This window comes from Heteronotia binoei, chromosome 4 (assembly GCF_032191835.1).
Source record: "Heteronotia binoei isolate CCM8104 ecotype False Entrance Well chromosome 4, APGP_CSIRO_Hbin_v1, whole genome shotgun sequence".
NCBI lineage: Eukaryota > Metazoa > Chordata > Lepidosauria > Squamata > Gekkonidae > Heteronotia > Heteronotia binoei.
This window is the reverse complement of record NC_083226.1, coordinates 28,896,205-28,923,791: the sequence shown is the minus strand read 5'-3', so window position 1 is coordinate 28,923,791 and position 27,587 is coordinate 28,896,205. Positions and strand designations below refer to the sequence as shown.

Below are 27,587 nucleotides of genomic sequence, written 5' to 3'. Positions count from 1 at the left end.
AGCTGTTTAAACAGGCTTTTAATATCATTACAGCTGAAAATGAAATCTCAGCGCATGAGTGCATTGAGATTACAATCCTGGAAGTTTCCTCCCAGTTGGAACACTGGAAGGGCACATACGGAGAGAAGAACATGCAATCACAAACAATGATCAAACTCTAAATACATCATGAGGTTTGGTCCAAAAGAACATTGAAACATAATTAATCCAATTACTGCAAACACAGCTTCTCTGAGTAAAGGTAAAGGTATTGCATTTGTAGTGTCGCGTGTGCTTTCCTCTCCTTCAGCGAACCAACGGAGCCTGCTTGAGCGAAATCAGCACGGAGCGCATGCGGGATACGTCCTTCGCCTGCTTGCTCGACTTGGGGTTAAAGTCACAGAGCCGAGCCACACGTTCCCACTCGGTGCCTGGAGAGGATTCATCAACATCATTCACAAAGGCTTCTTCAGCTGCCCTAAAAACAATGCAACATCATGTTCAGTTTCAGTAACATACATTCCTCCTGCCCAACCCTGAGTGCTCCTTTGCTTCCTTTTATTTAAAAAGTTCTGGTAGGGGGCGGGATCTAAAAGTGTTTACTAGTCTTCTCAGACCTTCTAACCCAGAGCTTACTGATGGGGGGAGAAACGGTAGCAGCTGGGCTCACTTGAGCTATGTAAAATGGTGGAATACAGGTGTTTGGTTCAAGCTAAGGACCTCAATTGGCCTGCAGTCTATAAACAAGATGTCAAAATTACTTTAGAGAGCCAGAAAACAGCTGCACTAATGCCCTGTGCAGACATCTGAGGGTTATGCAGAAAGGTATTGGGATTGGAATTACCATAGGGGCCTCCAAGGGTATCACTCAATATGAGAACATGGTACATGTCATTCAGGAATGTTAGATCATTATCACCCCACCCTCAGGTATCTGCACAGAACACAAGATATGAATCTAGACCAAGCAGAAGCTAACCATCCAGACTGGGAAGCATGCACTAGTGCCTGGCGTTACTTTGGGAAGCTCTTTCCTGAGGCTCGCAAGCCCTCAAGTGAGACCATGGCAATGAGTTCCAAGGCAGCGGAGAAGCAGAGTGAATCAGTGGAAGAGCTTTGAAAGTCATAGCCCTCATGCTGGTATGTGCTATGGACTTGCACTGTCTAGGCTGGAGCAGGGAAATCAATAGCAGCTCAAGCTTGAAGGATAACCTGGGCCTGTTCATTTCATCTGGGAACAAGGCACCCCATGGGCATCTCCATAAAGCCTCCACGTTATCCTTCCAGCAACACTGCATAAGCATGGGAGTAACTTTGGAGAGGCCACTCAAAGCAAGGAGCGAAGCCCCGATACCCACACAAACCACAGAAGCCGTAAGCACCCCTAATAAAATCAGGGGACCAGAAGGGATGGAAGCCTTCATCTACTCCAACAAGCAGTACAGAAAAAGCAATGAGGATGATCCCATGAGGTTTAAGCACGGATCACAAAGGATGGTCGTATTTTTACAAACACCACTGATGAGGAGGATCACTACGACACTGCTGTTTCATGTGACGAGACACTTAAGGGGCAGTGAAGAGTTTACTTAACTGTTCTAGGCTGTAGCAAGGATGGTTTATGTTTGTGCTTAAAGGTGGAGAGAAGAAAAGAAACAAAAAAAAGGAGAGTTTAAGTCAGATATAGAAGATGAAAATGAGCATAATGCAGATGGTAAGTAAAGCTGGCCGGACATGCACTTTGTAGCACTGTCTACATTCGGGACACATGCGGCCCATTTCAATTTGCAGCTGCTGAACTGCAGATCACAACTCCCACCACCCCTCACAGAAAATATTCGCTTGGGAGTCTCTCAACATCTGCTTCAAAGACTAAAAAAAAAAAAAGGCAAGGGCAAACACCACCTGTAAATCCAGCATTTCACAAGTCTTGGTTGGCAGCAGCCTAAAAGGATCCTGCTTGCAGAGGGGAGAGCTTTAATACCAGTGCCCCTGCCCAGTTCTACAAGTACAGAAACAGGCATGCAAAAACCACTGGCCTCTCCCATTGCTGCCACATGTCATTCCCAAAGGCACAGAGATGGGCCATAAAACAATACAACATTGAAGAGGCATTTCTTCCTGCAGCTGAACGAGTATTTGTTTGAGACACAATTTCCTCCCTCTCCTCTCCTGGCCACAACTCAAAATTGGCATGGGGAAACGAATATAGAACCTTCAGATAGAACCGCAAACTTTCCATGCTCCTTGGACACAACTCTTGAGGCCAGATTTTTGACTACCACAAGGTACAACCCAATCAGTGGGAATCAAAATTAAGAACCCTGGCCTGATTTAATTGCTTGGTTGGTAGACATCCAGCTGCTTAAGGCATTTCAGAAACCCCCAACCACACTTCTCTCCCATTCTCAGTTCCTCCACGTCAGCATTTCCTTTTCAATGAGACTTAGGGGAGGAGCTGCCTTTTTGGACAGACCTCTGCCGGAAACGACTGGTGCTTGCACAGGGGACCTTTCCTCTTTTCCTGTTTACAACAACTTGTAAGCAAGCTGTTTCTGCGACTGTATTTTGACTGCCACAAGGATATTCAACTTCAACATTCTTGAGGAGCTATACACTAATCACTAGACAACAGTCCAGTATGGGGACCAGAACTGTGTTTTGATACACATGACACTTACTATGAGCCATCAGCATCTATGATCAAATTCAAAAGCCAAAAGAGAATCCTAACGTGAAAAAAAGGAAATCTCACATGGTCCAACTTTAAGCATTTCCTTGGTGGTTGAATGTGCTGTCAAGCACAGCTGACTTCTGGCAACGCCATATAATTTCCAAGGCATACTCTAATAGAGGTAGTTGCCATTTCATCGCCTGCCTCTGGACTTCCTTGGCCATCTCTCATCCAAATACTAACTGGGACCAATCCCTGCTTGGCTTCCACGGTCTCACAAGATCAGGTTAGCCTGGGCCATCCAAGTCAGGCCCTTTAGACATCCTTTCAGACACAGCATGAGTCACAAACTTATTCATGCAGGCTGCAAAGCTTCCAGCTAGCCCAAAAATCCCTTCACTACCACCAGCACACTTTTTACCATGGATGAACGTTAGAAAACGCTTCCTTGAAATTCACTCTAAAGCACAGAAATCTCCCCCTCCAAACCCCCCTTCCCCTGCACAACATGCTTCTCTTGGGAGCCTGCCCCTAGCAAGCCTTACAGATTGAAACATTGATAGAATTTGACAGATAATGGACCAGACAAGTGAGCAGTAGTTAGGCAACATACACATAACCAATCACGTCAGCGGAGGGTTGTTTGTAGAAAGCTTCATCTGCCACCCTAGGTAGCAAGTGGTCCATAGAGGCGGCAAGCAGGCAGAAGGGAAAAAAAAGAAGAATGAGCAGCAGGAAACACAGCAGAGGTAGTGTTAGGTTTCACATGTCAAGCAGGCAACAAGTTAGATTGTATCAGAATGATATTAAGACACATTCCCGAACAAGAATACCATCTTTAAGGCGGAGGTTAAAGTCACCCAGTTACATAGTTAGGGAACATACTGTGGCCCACAGCAGATATGATGTTGGTTCCTTGAGAACAAGTGTCTGCAAACTGGAAGTGAGAAGAATGTGGCACTGAGCTGCGACTGACTGATGGTGACCCTATCCAGAGTGTGTTCCAGGCAAGAGGTGGTTTGCCATTGCTTTCCTCTGTACAGCAGCCTCAGTCTTCCTCAGTGATTCCCCATCCAAATACTGATCATGGCCAACCTTGCTTAGCTCCCAAGCTCTGACAAGCCTGGGCTATGTTGGGTTGCTTGCCATATAAAAAATACAGTGGCCAAATTCCTGGAGAAAACATGTTATGTTAATAGAAGCTTAATGGAATGCTATTTACCTCCAGTCCCTAAACACTTCAGCTGACTTGTTTCTATACAATGAACCTCTATGAAAGGGACAGGGCAATTTCTCCAGGCTTGTTGGCCCACAAAACCTACATTCTCAGCCCCTCTAGGTACAATTAATGGCTCCGGTTGGCAACACAAACCACTGTGAGCCGGAGACTGCAACCATGCCTGAAGAAGTACTGTAAAACCATGGTTACGAGGACACCTGGTTTGCAATGATTTCCCATGGTGGCCATGGTTTGTGCTGAGAGGCAAGGGAGAAACGGCTCTGAGAGCAGGTAAACAGACCATCTGAAGGAGGAAGCAGAGGCTCATAAGGCTGGTGTACTAATACTCTAAACAGGGTTATATAAGCAGTTATCTGTATCCTTGCACCCACGTGTGAACTTGCAGGTCTGTAGGGTACTAATTAAAGAGGAACCAACGCAGTGCCCTAGCCATGTCCTCTCTTCTGGCAATTTATCACAAGGTTCATAACTGTAATACTACATGGAACTAAGTAAAAAGCAGCTCTGATTCCTGTCCAGAGTGTACAGCAGCAGTCAGTAACTGAAGGACAAAATACTTCACTTCAATAGAAGACAGACGTTTCCTCAACACTACTGCATGGGTTCACTTCAGAAACCAGTTTAAAATAGTTAAAATTGCATGTCCCTGGTTAAGGTGAAAGCAGGGAAGAACATGCTTAGAAGCTTCTCAGTCACTACTTGAGTTCCATCTCACATACTAGAGAACAACTAGTATGTTGCAGTGAATGGCGCATAAGGACTTGGAGCACCAGAGTCCAAATTCTAATTTGGTTATGAAGCTCACTGAATTAAAGGAAAAGTAAGTTTAACCAATCACACAGGGTTGATGCAATTATGAAAGGAAACATGATGAGCTCTTTTGAAGGCGAGGAGGATTCCAACAGGAGGAAACAATTGTTTTCGCGGGGAGATCCTCCAGATTTCCATAGGGAAAGATGGCATTTCTACCTCCCATACTGCCTCTTGTGATCAAAGATCATTCAGCTCTGGAATTTGGGGAGGGGGATGGTAAGAGAGAGATGGTAATTAGTACCCTACAGACCTGCAAGGCCGCAACCCTACGCACACTTACTCTGTGGAGCTTACCTGAAAATAAGCATACAAAGGAAAACAGAATTCTCAGCCACTTTTTTTGAATGGGCTTGTGATGGAACCGGCCCAATTCAACCTACAGACCCAGTTCCGTCAACTCCCTCTTGAGTTGCCAACTCCTGGAGGGAGCTATTCTTCCTCCTGCTACTAGGGCACGCTGCCACCACCTGCTCAATTTAGGGGTTCCTGACCGAGAGGAACAGGACTCCGAATCCCCCTTTTCAGTGTTGAGGCCTGGCCTCGAGGTCCTCTGCTTCCCAGCACCTGGTTAATACAGAGACCAACTTTCTTTGGGAGACGCCTGGAGGATTGGCACCCTTGCCAACTGCATGCCTTCCCCCTTTCTGGGACTCCCTTCTCACAGTAGCATGGTCTAAGGCGGTTGGGAACTATGTGGTACGGAGTTTTACTGCCAGCCTTCCATATATAAAGATTTTAAAAGAAATGAAAAGTTACAAGCATAATCTTAGCACAGCACACAATCGGCAACCAGAAGATCAAATAAAAGTTGATTTGAAACACATCCTTCTGTCCCTGGTTTAAACACTCGCCCTACCAGATGTTAAAGCAGAGCAGGCACATCTAAGCTTAGTAAGTTACAAAAAGGTTCTAAGGATACTTCATGCTTCAGGCTTCCTGAATCCATCCAGGCCCAGCCACATGGTCAAATATGGCTGTTGGCTACTGGCTGGAGAGTAGCAGTCTGATGTCTTCCAGTCCCAGCTTCCAGAGAGAAGGCCCCTGCTCTTCAGAGCAAGCACTTTTATTAATCCTCTCACTCCACCCACTTTACATCACTCTCCACCCCTTGTTACCTGGTCCACCCAGGTTTCGGCTTCTTTTCCTGTTCTCTCCAGAAAGCCTCTTTTCTGCTAGGCATTCTGGGGGAAAACCCCATGCATTCTGGGAAAGCGCCTGCTCATTCCTGGAGATAGCCTCTGGGGCTGGTCTAGCCCAATACCCTCTCCACTCTGCTTCCTGCCTAGAGGAAAAGAACGCCCATTGTCTCTTCAAATAGCTGTTATTAGTATCTCTTAAGAGGTAGCCCAGATACTGTTGTAATGCCAGGGGCTACCTTTCCCTCCACCCTTCCTACTTGTCTCTGAGCTCAGAGACAGAACCTTTTAACAAGCCAGCTGAGGCAAGGCATTTCTCCACAGGGCTTCCTTATGATTTTTAGATATTCATAGTCTGATGGGATATACATGTTGTAATAAAATAGGGCTATTGCGAGAGACCACATGAGGCAGGCAACAAAGTTCAATTTCCAAGAACACCCCCTTCCAGGTAAAGTAAATGGAGCAAGAAAAACAGAGTAATACATGGTGACTGTATGCATGGAGACCTTAAAATGTCCTCAGTTCTGTACTAGACCTCTGCTATGAGTGGCTGTTATTTTTATGGGAGTCTCACTGTTCCACAAAGGTCTGCCAATCATATCAATATTCAAACATTACTTGCAGTGCAAGGAAGCTCAAAACAGCTGAAATCTTTAACTAGCTTGTAACACCACACAAATTGCTTCAAGTATGCCATTTAAGGGGAAGACCAACTCCTACTCCCTGCCGAAGCAAGACTGGGCTCATGAAATGTTATACTCAGGAACATTTTGTTGGTCTTTAACAGGTGCTACTGAACTGTTCTCCCAGGTTCAGTAGTGATCAGCACCCAAGGCATACCTAGGGACTTTGCTGTCAAGGGGGATTTGGATTCCCTGTTCCCCTTCTCTTTAACTGTAGACTTTGCCATGCGATAACACCAAACCCTTTTTAAGAGTCAGTTTCAAATGTGGTTAACTGTACAGCATGGAAACTAGCTGCTTCAAAAAAACCAGCTCAAAGCCTGCCTGGGCCTACAGTTCTTAGTAACCCAATGCAACCCATTAGCTGGGATACAAACGCCTGCCACCTCAACCATGGTAGCTGCCCTTTCCCCTTCAGACCATTCCAGCTGCTGCAGAACCAGAGTAACAGGTCTTAATTTTAGTAAAAAAGCTGAAGATCAGATGCTCATCTTGTTAACATCTACTCACAACCAGGGAGATGTAATTCCCTGGTATTCCTTCCCAATAGGAGTTCTATTATGTGAAGTAGCTCCAGTTACTAAGATTTCATACTGAAAAAATGGATGTGCCTTCTACTGAATCAAACCGTTGGGTCATCAAGATCAGTACTCTCCATTCTAACCAGCCATAGCTCTCCAATGTCTCAAGTAAAGGCCTTTCAACATCACCTCCTACATGATCCCTTTAACTGGAGATTGAACCTGGGATCCTCTGCATGACAACCAGATGCTCTGCCTTCCCCTTTTAATGCATTAATTATCAATTTAGGAGAAACAGAAGATGCACTTGAACAGATTTTTAGTCCAGTGGCACCTTTATGACCAACAAAAGTTTTATTCAAGGTATGAGCTTTCATGTGCACACACACTTCCTCAAATACATAGAAATGGAAGTTAGCAGGTCATTTATATAAGCAGATGCCTCTACATAGGTGAACATCAAATTCACACACAACTTAATGAAGATACTTTGACATGAACAAAGACTAAATAGCAATCATGAGCTAAGGTTATAGGTCACGATGGTTTAATTACAGGGGAGGAAAACAGTGGAGCAGTAAATGTCAAGGTAGGAGTCTAATGTGTAAAGGTATCTCAATTGTTACAGATCCAGAGGAGGTGGCCGTGTTAGCCTGTTGCTGCAAAATAGCAAGGAGTCCAGCAGCACCTAAGATTAACAAATTCTAATGTAGCATAAGCTTTTGAAAAACACGGCTCTCTTCATCAGATAGAGAACTGTGTTTCTCAAAAGCATATATTACAACTAAACTTGTTAGTCTTAAAAGGTGCTACCGGACTCCTTACTATTTACTTTAATTGTTAAGAGTAATTAAGACTGCTATTCTGCAGTCTCCTCTCATGCATGGAGTTGTACTACATGGAGTAACAGAAGATGCACTAGATTGCCTTAGCTCAGGTCTTATTTCTTGGAATCACAACTACAGATTTTGACAATAATTCCTTCTAGGGAATAGCTATATTACACTTCAATGTACTGCAAGACTTTTGTGTGTCTTTGTTCTGCAGCACAGTTTTTATTCCAGCATCAACCTGAAGCCCACTTCTTTTACTACCATGCACTGGTTTAGATATAATGCTGCTTCCCTATAAATCAGGATGTAGCCTCCAGAACACTCTCTTCATCTTACCTTCCTTCTCCACAGCAAATCTGCCTCCCTCTGGTGTCAACTCTTTAAGTGTTTTAGCACTGCACCATTGCAAAACAGACCAGAAGCAGAAATCCAGAGTAAAGTGGACCACTGGTTAACTTTAACCAGGAGCTACCATCAATGCAGAAGTTGATTTTAGCCATGGTTTTCCTTGCAAGGCAAACAGAGGGACGGTGGCTCAGTGGTAGAGCATCTGCTTGGGAAGCAGAAGGTCCCAGGTTCAGTCCCTGGCATCTCCAACTAAAAAGGGTCCAGGCAAGTAGGTGTAAAAAACCTCAGCTTGAGACCCTGGAGAGCCGCTGCCAATACTGACTTTGATGGACCAAGGGTCTGATTCAGTATAAGGCAGCGTCTTATGTTCATATGTTCAATGGGAAAAGGAAGGATGTGTTTCTAGGGCAGGCTCCCATTTAAGCCATCTTGCAAAGAGTTGGTGTGACATCTGCACCAGGCTGAGTGCTGGAAAGAAAGTCAACAATCCACTAGCTAATTTTCAACCAGAAAATTCTTCAGTAAATTCCAAGAAAGCACAAACTGCTACAAACTCGCCTTACCTATTGTTAGCTTTTGTTTTCTGTAGCTGTTCATCCTGTCTCGCATACCATTCTTCCAACTCTTTTATTGCCTTCTCTTTCCATTCCGCTTCTTGCTTTCGAGAGTTCGCATCTGAAGAGACAGGTGAGAGTGCTGTTTAAGGCAAAACATTTGGCTGAAAGAGAACATTCTTAGCTGCAAGTAATCTAGGTGTTGAAAGACAGAGACCTACTTGAAGATGAAGCACCTTCAGAGTCTAGTTTGCTACCCACTGGAGTGGCAATGAGGTTAGAAACAACTGGAGCAGCAAAATGGAAGCATTCAATAGCTTCATCCCATGGATTGGTTTAAGCATGCAAGATGAACCAGTGGAGGGGGAGGGGAATGACAATTCTCTTCCCCACCCCCTCCATTTTGCTTAAAGCTGTGTATACACAGCCCAATCCATAGAGTCCTCTAAACCAAGTCCCATCTCCCTACATCACTGTAATTTCATGTGGCATGCTGGTGTCATCACTGAAGGACACTGCTGGGATGGAGCCACCACCAGCTCCAAAAGCTATGTTCCCAGGCCTGTGATGCCTGAACATATGTCTTCAATAGCAGAAAAATCGCTTAAATTCATCTACAGGACCGAGGCCAAAAACAAAGGATTAGCCCCCAAACACCAGCATAACCCCAAGTTCCAAAGACTAATAAACACACAGCCACCTATGCAAGTGATAGACTGAAGGGTCTGGAATGTCCTTCGTTCTAGGAACAGAGGTTCTGTCTGATTTTCACATAGGCCTCAACTGCTTACTCCTGTGTGTTAGTGGAGACAGAGCAAAGGATGAGGCCTCTGCCAAATCTCATGTTGCTAGTCACAATGGGAGGGGGGCCATGGGGTGGGGGGGGGGGAGAAGGTTCCCAGTCTTTATACAAGATGGTTTCCAAAATAAATACAGAGAGCAATAACAGGCATTTTAAAAGAAACAGGAAGCAAGTTAATACTGCACCAGCTCCAGCCTGAAGCAACAGAACGACACCGTATGAATCAGGGAAAGCTAAAGGCAGCCTCCTCTGCATCTTGGCTCACCATGAACAAATCAAATGGCAGAGCCATTTGTGCTGACCAGTCCCATCTTGCTAAGTTGTACACATGGCCCCCGATTAAAGGTAGTTGCTGATCCAGGCCCTCCGCTCATCCTTACCGAGAACTTCTAGGCGTTCCAGTTGTTCTTCTCTCCATTTGCGGATGCTCTCTGGTTCTGTCTGCAGACGATCGGCTTGTGAAATGGCAGCATAGCAGTCTGTTGGACCATTGCTCTCCTGAGTCACAGAGACAGCAAGCCTATTAGACTCATCAATGGGCAAAGCTCAGCTCTGCTTCAGGTGGCACTATTGTAGGTGAAACCGGTTTAACAATAAGCAGAGAATATAAAAGTTAAGGATTTAATGGGTAGGACAGAACTGAATACGTGACAACAAATAATACAGTCAGCTACAAACAGACAAGAGGAAACACACACAAAAACGTAGGATGAAAGAAAGAACAGGGTTGCTGATTGGTGGCTCTTAAAACAATCAGCCCAGTGCCAGTCTGGGCAGTGAAAAAGCCAGGAATTCCAAGCCACATTTCAGCATCATGAGTTTCAGAAGCAACACTGCTAGACTGAGGGTGGGGTGGGGAGTAAGGATGCTTGCACTGAACCGTTGCCACTGCAAGTCGTGAATGTTATTCTGGGGAGGAGGGGAACAAGAGCAGCAGCCCTCATGGTGGAAGAGTGGTGTTCTTTCACTTCAAAAAGACATGTGAAGCCCAGAAACAGCACTTTGAAAATTAAAATCAAGAAAGAAACATATGGCAGTACTGAGCAGGGGTAGAGATATTTGGCAGGGAAATAGCTTCCCCAAGGCAAACTAAGCTGTTAGCATGTTCACAGCACCCATCTGTTCATTGATATATTTGTCTTGCGCCCAAAGGAAAAAGAAATCCAGAAACCATTGAGCCAGTAATGGACAGTAGTTTTGCACAAAAGCTTGTCCACCATTACTAGGCCAAAGCAACCTTCTCACCAAGGAATTCCCAGGAAGACTTCAAGAACAGAACTTGGAAGTTACTATTCTAATGCTCCATGAAAACACAGCCTGGAAATCACTATTCTAATGCTCCATGAAAACACAACACCATCATGTTATACAGATAACCATAGTTATCAGCCGATTTCCTTAAAACCTAGAAGCTCTAACCTCAGCCTAAGGATGGCAACTGCCTGAAGAAAGTGTCCTGTCCCTTTAATAAAGGCTTGATGGGATTACAGATTAGAAGACCTGAAAAGGACGAGATAAAACCTCCTTCGACCACAAGGAATTTCCAACTTTTCTAATGGCAAATCCAGGGAAACTGAGGGAACTCTGAAAAACGTTTTCATTCCCTTTTTGAAAGACAAGGTTTTACTCAAAATACACTAAGGAAATATGTAAGAACCTACAGCACTAGCCAATACCAATTCCCGCGTACACCACAGACATATACAACATATTCAAGAATTTTTGTTTAAAGAGGATTATTTTGGCAACAATTAATATGTGATATCTTTAATGATAGCACATTAAATACTACTGCGTTTTCAATGTTAGGAAGTGTAACTTAATATACAAACCTGCAGGATATTCTACCTATTACAACTGTATGAGAGCGTTTATATCCAAATAATTTATGTTGTTTATTACTTGAAAGCTATATTTTCCCCACTTCTCAGATGGTGAACATTAAAATAACATGTGCTACGATAGCACAACGCAGCAGTTTGCAACTACTTCTAAAATACTGGGTATATAACTTCATTTTCTATCTGAAAAGGCACATTAAATACTACTGAGTTTTCAACGTTAGGAAGTGTAACTTAATATGCAAACCTGCATCATATTCTACCTATTACAACTGTATGAAAGTGTTCATATCCAAATAATTCAATTTATGTTGTTTACTACCTGAAAGCTATATTTTCCCCACTTCTCAGATGGTGAACATTAAAATACATGCGCTATAATAGCACAACGCAGCAGTTAGCAACTACTTCTAAAATACTGGGTATATATTGTCATTTTCTATCTGAAAAGGCACATTTATACTTTAAAATTCCATAAATATTCCAAATAATACAATTCTGTGTTACAGTGTACTGATAAATTTATATTAGTTTATTAAAAGAGTTTAGGCTGGAGAGGAAAATACTGCCTATATTTTAATCTCCCCCCCCCCAAAAAAAATCCATTCTCTCTCCCAGAAAATAAGTTTTTACATGGCTTCAATTTTTTAGAAAACTACATTTCTAAAAGCAACATTCTTTACCCGAGGTCTATGAAAGGTTTCTACTGCCCACTGCTACCCATTAAGCCTCTACTAAAGGCACAGGACATTTTTCTCCAAGTCTGCTGGCAACCCCTGCTCTCAACCCAATATACTGCACAGAGTTGTTGCAAAGATATAATGGGGAAGAGCCACGTATGCCACCCACAGCCTCCATTTTTCACACTGGGAAGAGAAGGTGTTAGAGAGGCTTTTTACACCTGACCCTCTTAAATTAGCTATCAAACAACTTTACCGTATCAGCTGGCCCTAACGTTGGGATACATGCCCCGTTCCTGAATAGCTCTTGATCTATTTATTGAACAAATATCTGGCCCACCTTGCCTCCAGAGGATCCAAGACAGGTTACAACAAAAACAAAGACAAATTTAGCATGCAAACCAGAATTAAAACACAACTAAAAATAGAGATAATGACACAGGACCAAGCTAGCTGATCTAATTACATTTTTAAAAAATCCTTTAAATCATTTTTGCTTTCTTTTACCTGGTAGAAGTCACCATTTGTCACTCCATCAACTGCATCTGTAAGAGAAGAATTATCCTAGTTTAGAAAGGAAGACAGGTTTTGTTGAGTTGAGCTTAAATCCTCAATGCGGCCTTTTAAGCACTGGAACAGCATGGAGGCCAGTAACATGGAAAAACCCTTCATTTTAAGTTCTTAGACATGAGCTCAGGCAACTTTAAGAAAGCTAACTACTTGCAACCTGGAGATAATACTGACCTACTTTAACAGGGTTACTGCAAGGGATTACCACAGCAATGGTTGTCAAGCCCTTCAAATGCACATAATCATATGTCTAATTCTGAACCTGGCACCTGTGTGGATAGAAAAACCCAGAGAATGGGGTCAGGTGCAATTTTTTTTTTTGGGGGGGGGGGGGTGTCCTTCTGCTGAACTGGTGGACCACACCAGTTTGCAGAAAACTGAACACCAAGAAAAAAGAAAGGGGCTTAAATCCCCTCCAACCAAGGAAGGAATGCTGTCTATCCTTGTACAGATAAAGGGAGCAAAATTTCTGCAGCTGCCTAAACTGGGTTAGAGAGGGCAAAGGAGGGAGAGCGCCACCACCACGTGTGCCAGTCAGACAGGCGGAGGGGGGGCACTGCCTCATGAGACAGGTAGCCGTTAGAAATGGCACTGCAGGCAGGTGGGCAGCCAACAAGGAAATGGGGCAAAAAAGACAGGATTTTGTGGATTCCCCACTTGAATATTTATAAAGCAACACAGCACCATTCGCTAGGCTCAAAACATGCTCTTCTCTATATATCTTAATATGGCTCCAGGCCAACAAATGCATATGACACTAGGAATTGTATTACTAAACAGCTAGTAATGTTATTCCCGACATCATATATTTCAACAGCAGAGCTTAAGTGTCTAAATAATTCAGTGACAGTCATCAAAATAACAGTTGCTTATCGTATATAGACAGAACTGGAAAGAAAGCAATACCCGGCTATGATAGTGCATTCAGTTTCTAGTCTTAAGGGAAGCATCTGTCCAATATAAGGTTTGTCTTCCCAAATTTGCTTCATGTGCCAATAGAAAGAAGAAACTAGAAGCAGGCAAAGAACTGGAAGTTAAAACTTCTTACAGTTGCTACCAATGTTCATCTTTTGCAAAATGTCTATCACAATGCAATGTTTTCCTGAAAAATGCCGGCACTTGATAATCTACCAAACCCAATATAGTCCACGAGCCTTGCAAGGCCAATAAACAAGACTTCAATAAGCCACTTGTTTTTACCAGGTGGCAAAAACAGAAGCCATCAAGCGCCTAGCAGAAAACAATACTTGGAAGCCTGGCCAAAACAGTAGTCATTTAGCAGCTGCTATAAGCCCTAGGAAGCACTGCATACCAAGCAACTGCCTGCAGTGGCTAGGGATGGGTATGAACCGAATTACGAACCAGGTCTAGTTTTTGGCTCCCGAACCTCAGTTCATGCCATACACCCTCATGCACCACACAAACCTCAGGAGGGGTGGGGGTGAGGGGGAGTTATGTTGGTGAACACCCTGGCACCAGGGCTTGGAGAAGGCACTGGTCTCTTAAAATGCCTTCTCCAAGCCCTGCCACCCATTAAAAAAAAAAAACATTTAAAGAGAGCCCTTTAAATCAGGGTGTCAAATATATGGCCCACGGGCCAGATCAGGCCCGCAGAGGGCTCAAATCAGGCCCTCCAGCAACTGGCTGCCATCTGCTTCATTTTCCCTTGCCTGCTTTTTTCAGTCATCATTTTGTGTTTCTCCCCAGACAGGCCAGAGCAGCAAAGCAGCCTTTCCCTCCCCCCCTCTCTTTTCCCAAAGGGAGGAGGAGCAGCCTCAACCAATGAGGGAGCCTGGCTCTATAGCTTTGCCAGGCTCAGTTAATCACCCTGCAAAGCTACTGAGACAAGCCTCTCTTCCTTCTAATGAATGGCTGAGGCTCCTCTCCCTCCTCATGCCCCAGGGAAGAAAACAAAGAGCCAGAGCTTCCTTTGCCAGTCCTCACCACCAGGAGTGCTACAAAGAGTGTTTTTAAGACTAGCAACGTTTTAGCAAAGGTATGAGCTTTTTGCCTTGCTACAGAGAGACAGAGAGTGAGTTTTGTTGGACTTGTTATGGGTGTAACTGGGTTCTCCCTCCTCTTTTTCACTGTACTCATGCCCTCTAGCCTTTCTCAATAGGAAAGCATGTGAACTATTTAGAAGAGAAATATCAAAATTAGGCTGAGAGTGTTCCACCCCAAGTTTACCCAGCAAATTTTCCTTAATTTTTCTTTCACATTTTCCTTTGATTGGGGGTCTTGAATTTAGACTTCCCAGATAGTAGGCTGACACCAATTACTGTACATGGCTGTCTCTCTGTTCTTGTAGTTGTTTTTTGGGGGGGAAGTTGTTGTTTTTTTTAAGTTGTAGTAATTTTTCTGGGGGAAATTATAGTTTTGTAGACAAGCACATAGCCCTCAGTCTGTACCATGGTGCCTTCATATGTTCTTGACTAGTGCATGAAGCAACTTCTGTACAAAAGCTCACAGTGTCCAGCTGCTTCATGTTCCTCTGGGTCTTAGGCTCAAAGCACTGACCATGAGATCTGTCAATGAATCAAAAGTAGGTTTGCAACTTACAGATGTGCACACCTGAACAGCACATATTCAAGACTGGTACAGCACAGACATTGTCTGCAGTTTTTGATACAATAATTCATAGCAAGAGATGGGGGCATTTATCAGAGACTGTAAAACAAAATATTGCAAAAGTGTGCTAATATTTTAAGCATGTTTTATTTTAAGTTTTAAAAAATCTTTAATGTGTCTGTGCCCTTTGTAAGTGTATATGTCCGCTTCCTGGCATTACATTTTATGATACACATGGCCCAGCCCGACAAGGTCTCATTTATGTCAAATCTGGCCCTCATAACAAATGAGTTCGACACCCCTGCTTTAAATGGTTTTTGGAAGCCATGCCATGGTAAAATTCATAAGTGAACTGAGAAGGCATTTAAATACCTTCCCAGTTGGAAGCAATTTCTCTCACTTCCTCCCCCACACACACTTGGAAGCTGGGGTGGGGAGAAACAGGGATCCCTGAAATGACTTGCAAAAGGATCCTCACAAATTGAACTGGTTCATGAACCAGAGCAGGTTCCTCCCAGTTCATGGGACCTCACGAACCAGGACAAAACTTCATTTTCCTAGTTCGTGCCCCTCGCTAGTAGTGGCCATGACAGCCAAAGGCCAGGTCTCAGAAGGCAAAATGTATGCAAGTTCGTGGGTGGGAAAAAGCTGAAAAGTGGGCAGGGGAGAAAAATCACCTTATCACTATTTGCTTTTCTGAAAATAGCCTGCAGGGAGAAATCACAAATCTCTTAAGTTTTTATAAACTGTGTTAAAGTCACAACAGGCAACATGAAGCCCACATGTGGTCATTTTGCTTGGGCCCTCAGGAACGCTGAGTCTGAAATTGCAATGGCAACAATTCAATGGCCTGAGGGCCAAGGCAAGCAAGAAAAGCTCCTTCCAGCTCCCACATCTGATCTGATATAACCTTTTGGGTTGTTCCACATGCACAAATTAGTCAAGCATTCATAAAAAGAAAACTATGACAAGGCAGCATGTTTACTTAAAACATTATTAACTGTAATCCTCCACACATACACCCAGCCTTTCTCAGCCCTAAGTGATTGGGGAAACTTTGTTATAGTCAACATTACATGGCCTCAAATTGAGGGGAGGAGGATATTCCTCCCCAGCAGGCCTCTAGGACAACAGAAAAGCTGCGCAGCTGTATCACTGAAGCTAAACTTAGAAAGTAGTTACATAAGCAGTGAGGTAACAGAACTGGCAGAATTTGGATTTTGGAAGCAGTTCCTGTCAAACAAGATAAAATACAGCATTCAAAGGACAAAGACAGAATCAAGGGAAGGTGTGCTCAGAGATTACACCTTCTCCCCCACTGAGCTATTCTAACCTGGTCTGAAAACACAGGGCAGAAAATCCTTTAGTGAGCTGCTTTTAAAAGATGAAAGGCTTTACCACCCAGTACACTTAAAGCTTAAGAACATAAGAGAAGCCATGCTGGATCAGGCCAATGGCCCATCCAGTCCAACACTCTGTGTCACACAGTGGCCAAAAAAAAAATGCCATCAGGAGGTCCATCAGTGGGGCCAGGACACTAGAAGCCCTCCCACTGTGCCCCCCAAGCACCAAGAATATAGAGCATCACTGCCCCAGCCAGAGAGTTCCAACAATATGCTGTGGCGAATAGCCACTGATGGACCTCTGCTCCATATGTTTATCCAATGCCCTATGGGTATTTGGGGAGGCATGCAAATCATGTAGCCTCCTGTGCATCTTGGCTTAGCTAGCTTTACACCTCCACAAGCAAGCTATACAGTCCAAGATAGTTGAAAACAGGCACTTTTTAAGAGATGGGGTGAAGTGCTGTCTGGGGACTATATTCCCATAAGGAAGTTAGACTGAAAAACCCATACTTGTGCAAGATGCGGGTTCACAGGAGGGCTACTCTTGCTCTTTCATCCCATGGGCTTCAGGACTCAAACTGTCCAGCGGCTGGGGCACCAGACTAGGATCTGGCAGACCAAGTTCAGATCCCGACCTGCTGAGCGACTCTGGGTCAGCCATACTGTATCAACCTAACTTGCTTCACAGGATTGCTGGAAGGATAAAAGGTCAGCTCATCCCTCACCCTGAAACCCTTGGAGGAAGAATGAATAAACACATAGTACCATGCTGGGGAAGTTATTTCACCCATCCATGCACATGAGGCTGCAATATACCTCCATCCCACACACCCGTATCGTTTTTGTGTGCGAAAACTGCTGTGGCTGCTGTTCCAAGTAGCTTCATTTTTTAAAAAAACAAAACCATGACCCACAACCGCTGTGTGGCTACAGGAAACACACATTGAGTACAGGAAACTCAGATCGCACTCTTTAAACATATATTTTGGCCCCCGGCACAAAACTTTAGCAGCCAGAGGCAGCAATCCTAAGCAGATCTACGCAGAAATACCATAGTATTCCATGGGGCTTACCTCTCAGGAAAAGTGTCCTTAGGACTGGCAACTAGACTTCATATTTTCATATTTTGTATTTTATAGCCATATTTTATAATTATTGCTATCAAACCCAACTGCCTTTTTTCCAGTTATTTGTCATTTTAGTGCTGCTATGACATAAGTGGTTATATTTTAATACTGCTATGACAAAAGTGTTGCTAGTCACAAGCATAACAAAAAGCTAACTTCCAACCCTCACCTAATCCCCCCTTCAATTTATCATAATTTAATTGCTGCTTTAAAAAAGCCACATTCTAATTGAATACTGGAGGCAGTACAGAAAGCAACTAGTTCAAAATAAATTTATCTACTACCATTGAATGTTGAAGTTTAGATATAGATGAGCAGTAATGGGAAAACTGTGCACATTTATTTGAGTGGCATACAACAGATTATATTCTGATGCAGAGGGAGAAACAAGATCAGTACTGTCACCAAGAGACACTACAATAAAAGCATCAGAGTTGGCAAGATAAAATTTCTGGGTATTATGGTGACCTGGCACCTGGAATATTCCAGCCCCTGTGTACTACACTGCACAACCTCTACAACAGTCACAGCACAAGCCCCAGTCCAAATCACTTCCTGGTACAACAGCCCAAATACACTCTCTTCTCTCTCCCCCTGGGCTTACTCCAGGGAGCTATTCCCATCTACTATGGAAGGTGTGTTCACCTTGTCTGCTGTTCCTGAAATGATACCCTATCCAGGATCTAACCAAGTATGTTGTTGCTTAACTACCAAAATCAGGCATATTGCAGCTGCTCATCCTAACAGCAGGATGCTAAAGGACTACTGAGAAGCCAGCCAACTTTCTGCTAGCCTCCAGTTCAATACACAGTTATTTGGGAAACACTGAGACAATATTTAGTGAATGCCTCCTTCCCTACCACTTGTGGCAGCAATAACTTTTAGGCTGGATCCACACCGGCAGCTTGGGGCAGCAGCCTCACATTGCAGAAGAAAGCTGACATACTGGAAAACGCCCTGGGGGCAGTCAGACAGTGCGAGGCCCGCTGCCAGAACAGAAACAGGCTGCGTGCCTCCCGGAGGAACGGTCACATTGCTCAAACACATAATACATGCTTCCCTGAACATTCAGATGGCCAGGAAAGGTGACAAGGAACTCTTGGAGGCAAGGTGCCACCCAAACTAAACAGTGGCAATGAAGACAGGAAACTGCAGCACCCACGAACCAGGTGGCAAAAACCAGGTGGTCAAGGGACGCTCATAGACATTGGGAGAGACACAAAGATGCAGATCCACAAGCTTTCTGCTCACACAAATGTAGAATCCCATCATGCACATTATCATAACCTTACCCGTCCCATTTCCACACAGGTGTTGTTAAAAAGTAATCAACTAGCTATGGTTTAGAAAGCCAAGACCATCACAGTACAGAGACTAGCATTCATATCCTGACTTGCTGGTTGGTCTCAGATGAGATACTATCTTAGCCCAGTCTATCTGACATGACAGATATGCTAAAAGCTGCTTCATGCTCCCTGGTAGAGGAGAGGGCAAGATATAAGCAAAAATATCCTCTAGAGGTGGTCCAGAACATACTTGACAGATAAGGGGGCAGGAATCTCATTATGGGCAAACAGACTCGCTCATGACTGCAGTACAACCAAGCTCAGGCTGGCCAAATAAATCCAAAAACTTGAACCACATTACAGTGTGTTGTTTTTTTTAAATACCTGACATTTGTCATGCTCTAGACAATAGTCTCGGCGACTTGACGTTCTGTAAAGAAGGAAGGTAAGATTGGTGCTAGAAAGCAAGATTTACAAAACAAATACAGTTGTACCGCTTACCTACATGTGAAGTCATGTGACACAGGTGCTCCACACGGAGGACAAAATCACATAAGGAGGTCTACTGATGGATCTTCTGATGAACCTGGTTTTTGGCCACTGTGTGATGCAGAGTGTTGGACTGTATGGGCAACTGGCCTGATCCAACATGGCTCCTTTTATGTTCTTAATTTTCTTCTCCGCCCTCCCTTGGAAGAGAAATGTGTAGACCAGGGGTGGCCAACGGTAGGTCTCCAGATGGTTTTTGCCTACAACTCCCATCAGCCCCAGCCTTTGGCCATGCTGGCTGGAGCTGATGGGAGTTGTAGGCAAAAAAATATCCAGAGAGCTACCATTGGCCACCCCTGGTGTAGACAACACAGGGCTCCAGAGAGAAACTCATACATTATTTTAGATCAGGGTGGGCATGTGTTCTCCATGTGTCTGACCATTAAAGGAAACAGACAGTGGTTACAGAGAAAATACTGGAATCTGTATCTCACCATTTTAAGTGCAAGCCAACAAACTGAATGTAAATGATAAATATGCGTCAATTTAGCTGGTTTTCAGCCTCCAGCATCACCTGGTTTTAAGATACTGTCAAGACATATACTTATTTTTCCCCACAATCTTTTCAGCAAAGTACCACCACACTGTTTTTCACATCCCCGAGTAACTTAGCTAAACTGCTGAGACTGAGTCATCGGCATTCTTGCAGTATACTCCCGGGCATCTCTGCAGAGACTCCCACTCCCAACCAGCCAGTTGTTTTTACTATGTAATTTCACTCACAGTGTTATTTAGTCCTAAGGAGGCAGCTAAGAACCACAGCTACCACCCAAACACAATGGAGTAAAGATAATCTGGCAAACAAGCTACACATTTCAAGACTATCCCCCAAATTGAATAAGATAGTTCAGAAGGTTAGAGTTATAAAAAGCAAATCCAGAAATCCCCAGCTGCTCTCCCTGCTTAAGGGCTTACAATTAAAAATGGTGCAAAAAAAAGCAGCCAGCAAAAATAACTAGCTGGATGTAGTCAAGGGGTTGGACAGCTCTACGTAAATTAGATGAATCACAGTTTCAACACTTGTTACCATCTTTTAAATTCATCTGTTAAACCTGAGGTGTGGAAAAACTGTAACCCCCCCTTTTTAATATATGGAAGAATATAAACCCTTTGTATAACAACGTCAAAGCAGACTGCAAAGAAACTTTTAGCAGGCAAGCAATTTTTGCAAAGTCATAGCAAGCAAACAGACATTATACTCAAAGTGACATGACACTGCAATAAAGATGGGTAGAAGACTTGTTAAGTAGCCCCAATGGTGATTAAGATCTGGCTCCAGGTGATCAGGAAGAGCTACAGGAAATTAGCTCTCCCCTCACTTAAGCTGCAAATGATCAGCACAAGCAGGAGGGTGCACATTTTGGCAGGACATGGTAGCCAGACAAACTATACGGTTGCTAAGTGGAGGGGCAAAGCCTAGTGTAACATCCAGTTGATATATTTCAAAAAGCAATCAGGGCACCTTTGAAGTGCAGGAAGAATCTCCAGCCTGGGAAGAGAAGTGGATTTCCCATTTGACAAAGGAGAAATATTCACAATGGAGAATCAATCTGGAGATCCCTGGACACAGACATGCAAAGGCAACAGTTGGATTTGAATGCCACACTCCTTGCAAGCCAAGCCCACAGACTGCAATCACAATTTTAATGAGAAGAAGCTTTCAAGTTTGCTAACTTCAAGGAACTCTTTCCATATTTTCCTGTCAGGTCAAGGCTGCATTGCTGTGGAAGGTCCAGGGGTTAGAACACACGTGGTTCTTGTTAAGCAATGCCAAGGCCTCTGGAGTCACCTGGTTGTCTCACATCCAGAGAAAACATTATATAAAACACAATAATTCCTTTACATCTCTCAGTTTCAGGACAAGAGCTGTAACGGCAATATAAGATAACGGCAAATATAAGCTGTAACGGCAATATAAGATAAGATTTACTCCATCTCACTGAGGAACCTGCAATCTGGAAACCACTCAAGTAGTGACAGATGTGAAAAAGTATGTTTATGAAAAGAAAGCACAACATGTAAGGCTATAGTACACCAGAGCTGAATTGGACCGTTACATACATACAAACTCCTATGTGCGCTCTTGCTGAACACAGTACTCCATCATGTACCCTTCCCAATTTTTAAGGTCTCCTGGCAAAAAGAACTGTGCCCAAATAAGTAGCACCCCAACTGCAGAATACCTTCTGCTAAGGAGATCTGTCCAGTCTTCCATAACTCTCACCTAAACATAGGTCTTCTTGTAACTGGGAATGTCATCTTGTTTTCTCATTTTGTGTTTACATCACCGCTCCTGTTTGAAGGAGGGATATGTACGCATCAACAACAAAACAAATCGTCCAGCTGAGCTTTTTACTATTCTAGTTTACACAAATTAATTTTAGCATTTCGTATTAATCTTATAAACACAGGATCCATCCAATAAAGGCAGGACCTGGGAGACACCTGAATACAGATCTAACTAGTCCGAGACAACTTTGACCCAAAGAGCTGTGTTGCCAATACAGTATTTCCTTTCAGGAATGGGCCTCACTGTTTCTCCCTGTGGCCGGGGACCAGCATACTTATGGGACCATCTCTCCCGGTATGTGCCCTGTAGAGCCTTGTGCTCTTTTGAGCAGCACCACTTAGCAGTCCCCGGCCCCAAAGGATGTCTGTCTTATTTCAGCCAGGGCCTTTTCAGCCCTGGCCCCTGCCTGGTGGAACATGCTCCCAGTTGAGATCAGGGCCTGAAAGATGGAGATCTTCTGCCATGCTTTTGACTGAGGCGGTGGATGTCCAAAGGACACTGGCCTTCCCTCCTCAGTGCAACCAATCTATCAATCTGCCTTGGGGCAATGCCTATACCAACTTGGCACCAGAACCAGCTGACTCTGTCTTCTTTTGTGAGAAATGTGCCCTCCCTGACATTGTTGCAACAGCCACTGCAGTTAGAATGGTTAAACTGCCATCATATATTTTAACAAATCTATTTAGATTAACTGGTTGTTTTATAAATTATGGATTATTGTTTTACCATATGTTGTGAGCCACCCTAAACCTGCTTGCAGTGTAGGGTGGGATACAAATTGAATAAAATACATAGTTTCTCAGATGTATACTTCTGAAAGCTTCTTTTCCTGAAGAAACAGGCTTTTTTTGAAGCTGAGAAATGAAGGGCACAGTGGGGAGCATTTAAATATGCCAGAATGAAAGACTAGTTTATTCAGTTAACAAAAAGACCCCAAAAACCCATTTCTGCTTTAACAGATTTTTCAACCGCTACAGATAGAAACAAAAAATAAGGGAGTGGGATTATGTGTTTCTCTACACATACTATATTTAACAACCAAGGAACACTGGAGCCACATTTGAAACACCAAATTATAGGACTGCTAATCTGGACAGTTTATATGAATCTGTATGGGTGACAACTATTATTTATACCTGAACGCAAGCCCATCTTCAACAGGATTCGCTCAATAGTAAGCACGCTCAGGATTGCAGCTTTGGAAATACTTCATTTCTAATGATAATTTAAACTTTAAATCACTTTAAGTCACTTTAAACCTGAAAAAAGACATGTAGCCAAACCATACATGCTTGCACATTCCAAAGTCCTTTGTCCAAGGAAAAGAGTTTAGCCATATTCCAAGCATTCCAGACAAGGCTGCTCCATTTACATCATATTTGATATCAGCATAAGTGTACCTTAGATGCCACAGTGTAAGCAAACAGGAAGCACCAGTGTCTCATGTTTCCTGTTCTAGCAAGGCAGTCTTCTGCAGAACAGATTTTTCACTTCTCCCAACACCCAGCACTCATCATTTAATACAAAATCATCCCAGAAGACACCCACTGTGTGTAAGTGGACCTCAAAAGTTCATCAGCACAGGCTGATGCTGTCGTGTGAACACATGACAGAACTGTGCAATCTCCAAAACAGTATAAATAGAATCAACATTTTCATTCCCCTTTTTCTTCTAATGTTAGCCACCATGTACATTTTTATGACAGAAAGATAGGCATATGTTTACTGAAGAGCCTGTAGCCGGCCCGGAATGTTAAGAACCACATCACTAACCCAGTTCAAATGACTGACCCAGTGAATCCCAATCGGTTTTGCATTCACAGGAACGCATCAGACCATTGGTCTGCCAAGGTCATTATTGCCTACTCAGCCTGGCAGCAGCTCTCCAAGGAATCAGGCTGGCAAGCTACTGTTTCATATGATCTACTACTTGATCCTTTTAACTGGAGTTGCTGGGGACTGAACCCAAGAAACCTACATACATAGTGGGTGCTCTGCCATTGAGCCACAGTCCTTCCCCCTAAATTTCCAAATGACAACCATCAGTATATATAGAGGCATTCCAGGTCCTTATAGAAAAAGCCTCTCCCCCATTAGGAGCAAGCTGGCCTACTTTTCTACCAGCTATCAAAGGGGCTTGGAGTCCCAAACAACTGTGGATCATTCTCACAAATGAACTGTCAACAATGAGATCATAGGAGGTGTTTTAAGCAAAAGAGCTCGTTCAGTCGCTCTGATACAAAGCCATGGTTCAACTGCAAAGCCACACAGGCAGTTCTAGCCATGCTGCACCACAGTACAGCAGACATGGAGTCACTTCCCTTTGAGGCACAATTCAGTCTTGATTTGCTCAACTCGCACTCATTGTCTCAGTTTGGATGTTTTACCAGGCCTATGTCTTGTGGTTTCCTGTTGACTTGTTCTGGTCACACAGGACATACAGTACAATCCTGAATAGTTACACTGCTCTAAATTCACTTATTTCAATGATCTTAGAATGATATAATTCTGCCTAGGCTCACACTGTTTCTTTCTAAAAACATCTCAGAACAAGGTAAGATGAAACTGAAGAGCTTAACCAGCCTGAACACCTACAGACACCGAGTGTTGTGTCTTTTTTCAAAGATTAAATGGGATTATTGTTAGGCAAGGTGTATGTGACATGCAATTCAACAGCAACACTATGTGGTGCTGCAAAAGTCTAGACTCAAATCACCTCTCTAATCTCACCTCTCAACTTTTAACTCACTAGAAGACCTTAGGCAAGCCTCTTCACTCAGCCTCATCCCTCCTCATAGGTTAGTACAAGGTTAGGCTGCAAGAAGTTGATTCCTATTGGAGGAATCCTTTCTCTTAAATGGATACAGACAATCAGGTAAATTAGTGAAATGGGGGAGTGAAAGACAGGGATCATGAAGATAAAGAAAAGCGAATACAAGGTAAAGACAGGGTGTCATGCACTTACAATGCAGTCCTCCTTCCTTCCCCCACTCTCCGTATCACATCTGTCCATATAATCCCCACTATTCGTCATTCTCCCAATGGTTTATTTCAGGGCAAGCCTTCCCATTAGGCAGGATTAGGCTGCCTACTTCAGGCAGCAGGTTTCAGGGGATCCTTAACAAGGAAACAAATTATCAGCTACTGAACTACAGGAAAGGAAGGGAGGCTGGATGGATGACTGCAGATCAGGGAAGACACTCTACACATATCAAACTAAGATGGTATAATGAACTGTGCCACTTCAGACCACAGAATGAAGGTCTGCTTTTTTCAAATACACAGCACACAAAGAGCTAGGCAAGAACCCTCACATGGGCACACAGAACTTCCATATAACCAAGTTGGTCCATTGTCTAGAAAGGTCAGTATCATCTTTAATAGGCAGTGTCTCTCCAGATCCCAGGCAGAGGGCTATCACCTACTACCAGTTTCTCTGCTGTGGAAATGCTGGAGATTGAACCTGGACCTTCTCTGCATGTAAAGCAGAAGCTCTGCCCCAACTTTTATGGCACTGTAATATGGGGAGGAGCTGGGGCACAACAGCAGAGCATCTGTTTGATTTGCAGAAGGCCCTAGATTCAATCATTTCCTGGCATCCCAGTTACCAGAATGAAGCTGCAGGTGGTAGGAAAGACCCCTACCTCGACTCCCAAGAGCAGCACCGGTACAGTAGACAATACTGACCCTGATTTGGTACAAGCTAGTTTAATGCAATCAGAATTTTTACACAAGGGAGCACTAAAAATGAGAATGCTGAGCCTAACTGCAGGTCATGGCAAACCAACTGTGAACGTCTCTTGCCTTGAAAACCCTACAGGGTCACCAAGTCAGCTGCGACTTCATGGCCCTTTCCACCACCATTACAGGATGAAGCAATATAGCCCATTCTACCACCTCACAATCCTGTAGGTTTAATTCTCTTGCATTCAGACCTGGCCTTCCAAGGTAACAGAATAAACCAACAGACCAGGTAACAGAATAAACCAATAAATTATCATTTTTTTTACTTTAAAATGAAGAAAAAATAGACTGGACTGTACCACTCTGCACTTCTGGCAAGGAATTGTATGTCCTAAAGCCCCCCTCTTAATAATTCCCTACAAGTAGAAAACTAGCACAGAACATAACGAAGCGCAGAACCTCTCTCCCAAAGATACTGTTTTAGATGGGGAAACACGAAAAGGGAACCCACCCCTGCAGTCAGAAGCAGCACAGCCCCTTCTGCCCTCTGAGTTGTGCCACCTATCAGAATTGTTGCAAATATATAACGAAAAGCCAAGTAAACGAAGCCGAAAGGACCCAAGGCTGGAGGGGACTTGCTGAAGGCCAACCTAGCAAATTTGTGGCAGAAGCGACTTTCGTGTCACGGACTTACCGGTCTGCCTCTCGCTGGGGTCGGCTCCGCCACTAGGCAAACTAGGCGATTGCCTAGGGCGCCAGCCTTCTAGGGGCACCAAATTAGGTGCCCCCGTGTGACTTGGTGACATTATCAGTGGGGGGAGACCAGAAATTAGCCTTGCCTGGAGTGCTAGACAATCTTGAGCTGGCCCTGCCTCTCGCGCTACCCTAGAACATGTGAACCAGTAAATGGAAAGGGTCCACTCCTGGAGGTTCATACGGACTTCCAAAGCCCTCGCCCTGGAGTCGCTACGCCGCCTCACGTGCGTTGGCTGCTACCCCCCCCCCCAATCACGTGAAAAGGCATGCACGTGTGAACCTGCTGATCCTCACCCGCGGACAGCCCCTCGGGGCCCTGCATCCCCGCCGGCACCTCGCCATTCTCCAGGATGTTGTAGCCTTCGTCGTTCTCGATGCCCGCGATCTCGTTCTCCTGCTGGGCCAGGAAGGCGGCGGCCGGGTCCTCCTCGCCGCAGCCCAGCGTCCCATTGCCCGCCGGCTGGGGCGCACCGAACACATCGAACTCGGCCATGGGCGGAAAGGAAAGGGGGCGGAGCCAACCGAAGCAACGGGCGCGGGCGGCCGAGGCAAGGCAGCACTCGAGGCAGAATCAGCCGTTCAACGGATCCCGAGGCGGAGGCAGCTACTACTTCCGGCCTCCGCGCGGAACTCTCGCGGCCCGTCAAACCTCTCCCTCCGCCCTTTTCTCCTCACGTCCCCGGAAAGTTCTCTGAGCGACGGCAAGACTCCACTAACCAAAAGGGGACAGGACGACGTCCGCGAGCCAATCGTCACCCAGGGGAGGAGGGTTTTATAATACACGCTGCCGAACCAACGTGACTTCTCTTCTTCCCCCACCTCCCTTTCCCCTTCTCTCTGCGCGCGCCGAAGAAGCGCCTTGGCCAATAAGCACGCCTCTCCCCCCCCCACCCCCGGCATGGAGTGCCTTTGAGGGCGGGGCATGGATCTGCTTCATGGCAGATTCAATTAATCATGGGACTGTAAGTGGCAGTGAAGAGTTCTGGTGCAGCTGTAGGCGAATTTACACGTGTCACTGAAGGCGCTTTGCACACCGCAGGCGCTTTCGGAGTGCTCTTGAAAAGCACGTGAAAAACAAGCAGTTTGGACTGCATGAGTTGTCCTAGCCCGGTTCATGTTACAGTGAACATCGTGCACGTGTTGGATATGCGTCTGTCTGTGAAAGCCCACGCGCGTACAGTGTAAGAATAAAACCGGAGGGCCTGTGTCTGGATAAATGAAGGTTTTTTAAATCGCTGGTTCGAGCTGGGCCTTGAATGTTAGCTGGGATGTACTCAGTGCCTCTACACACACGCATACAAAAA

General features: G+C 44.5%; 1 protein-coding gene across 4 annotated transcripts; it reads right to left on the bottom strand.

The window, feature by feature from the left end:
* CLTA (clathrin light chain A) lies at positions 1-27,200 on the bottom strand. 4 transcript variants are annotated; one of them, XM_060237034.1, is made up of 7 exons: positions 26,578-27,124; positions 12,615-12,652; positions 9,967-10,084; positions 8,794-8,905; positions 3,267-3,320; positions 1,574-1,609; positions 1-457 (listed from the first exon to the last, which is right to left on the bottom strand). In XM_060237034.1, the coding sequence occupies exons 1-7, from the start codon at positions 26,774-26,776 to the stop codon at positions 286-288; spliced, it is 729 nt and encodes a 242-aa protein (XP_060093017.1). In that variant the 5' UTR covers positions 26,777-27,124; the 3' UTR covers positions 1-285. The 4 variants fall into 4 exon arrangements, with proteins under 4 accessions (XP_060093017.1, XP_060093018.1, XP_060093019.1 ...); XM_060237035.1 differs by lacking the exon at positions 1,574-1,609 and having other exon boundaries at positions 26,578-27,025; XM_060237036.1 differs by lacking the exon at positions 3,267-3,320 and having other exon boundaries at positions 26,578-27,025.
* Between the last annotated feature and the right edge of the window lie 387 nt (positions 27,201-27,587).

Bases quoted from the DNA above. Each gene is read 5' to 3' on its own strand.
- CLTA (XM_060237034.1), bottom strand. From the start codon at position 26,776: ATGGCCGAGTTCGATGTGTTCGGTGCGCCCCAGCCGGCGGGCAATGGG. The intron at 3,321-8,793 runs GTAAGGCGAGTT...CTTGCTACCTAG, and splicing joins AAAACAAAAGCTAACAATAG to GGTGGCAGATGAAGCTTTCT. The intron at 458-1,573 runs GTTAAGTAAACT...CATTGTTTTTAG, and splicing joins CCTTGCTACAGCCTAGAACA to GGCAGCTGAAGAAGCCTTTG.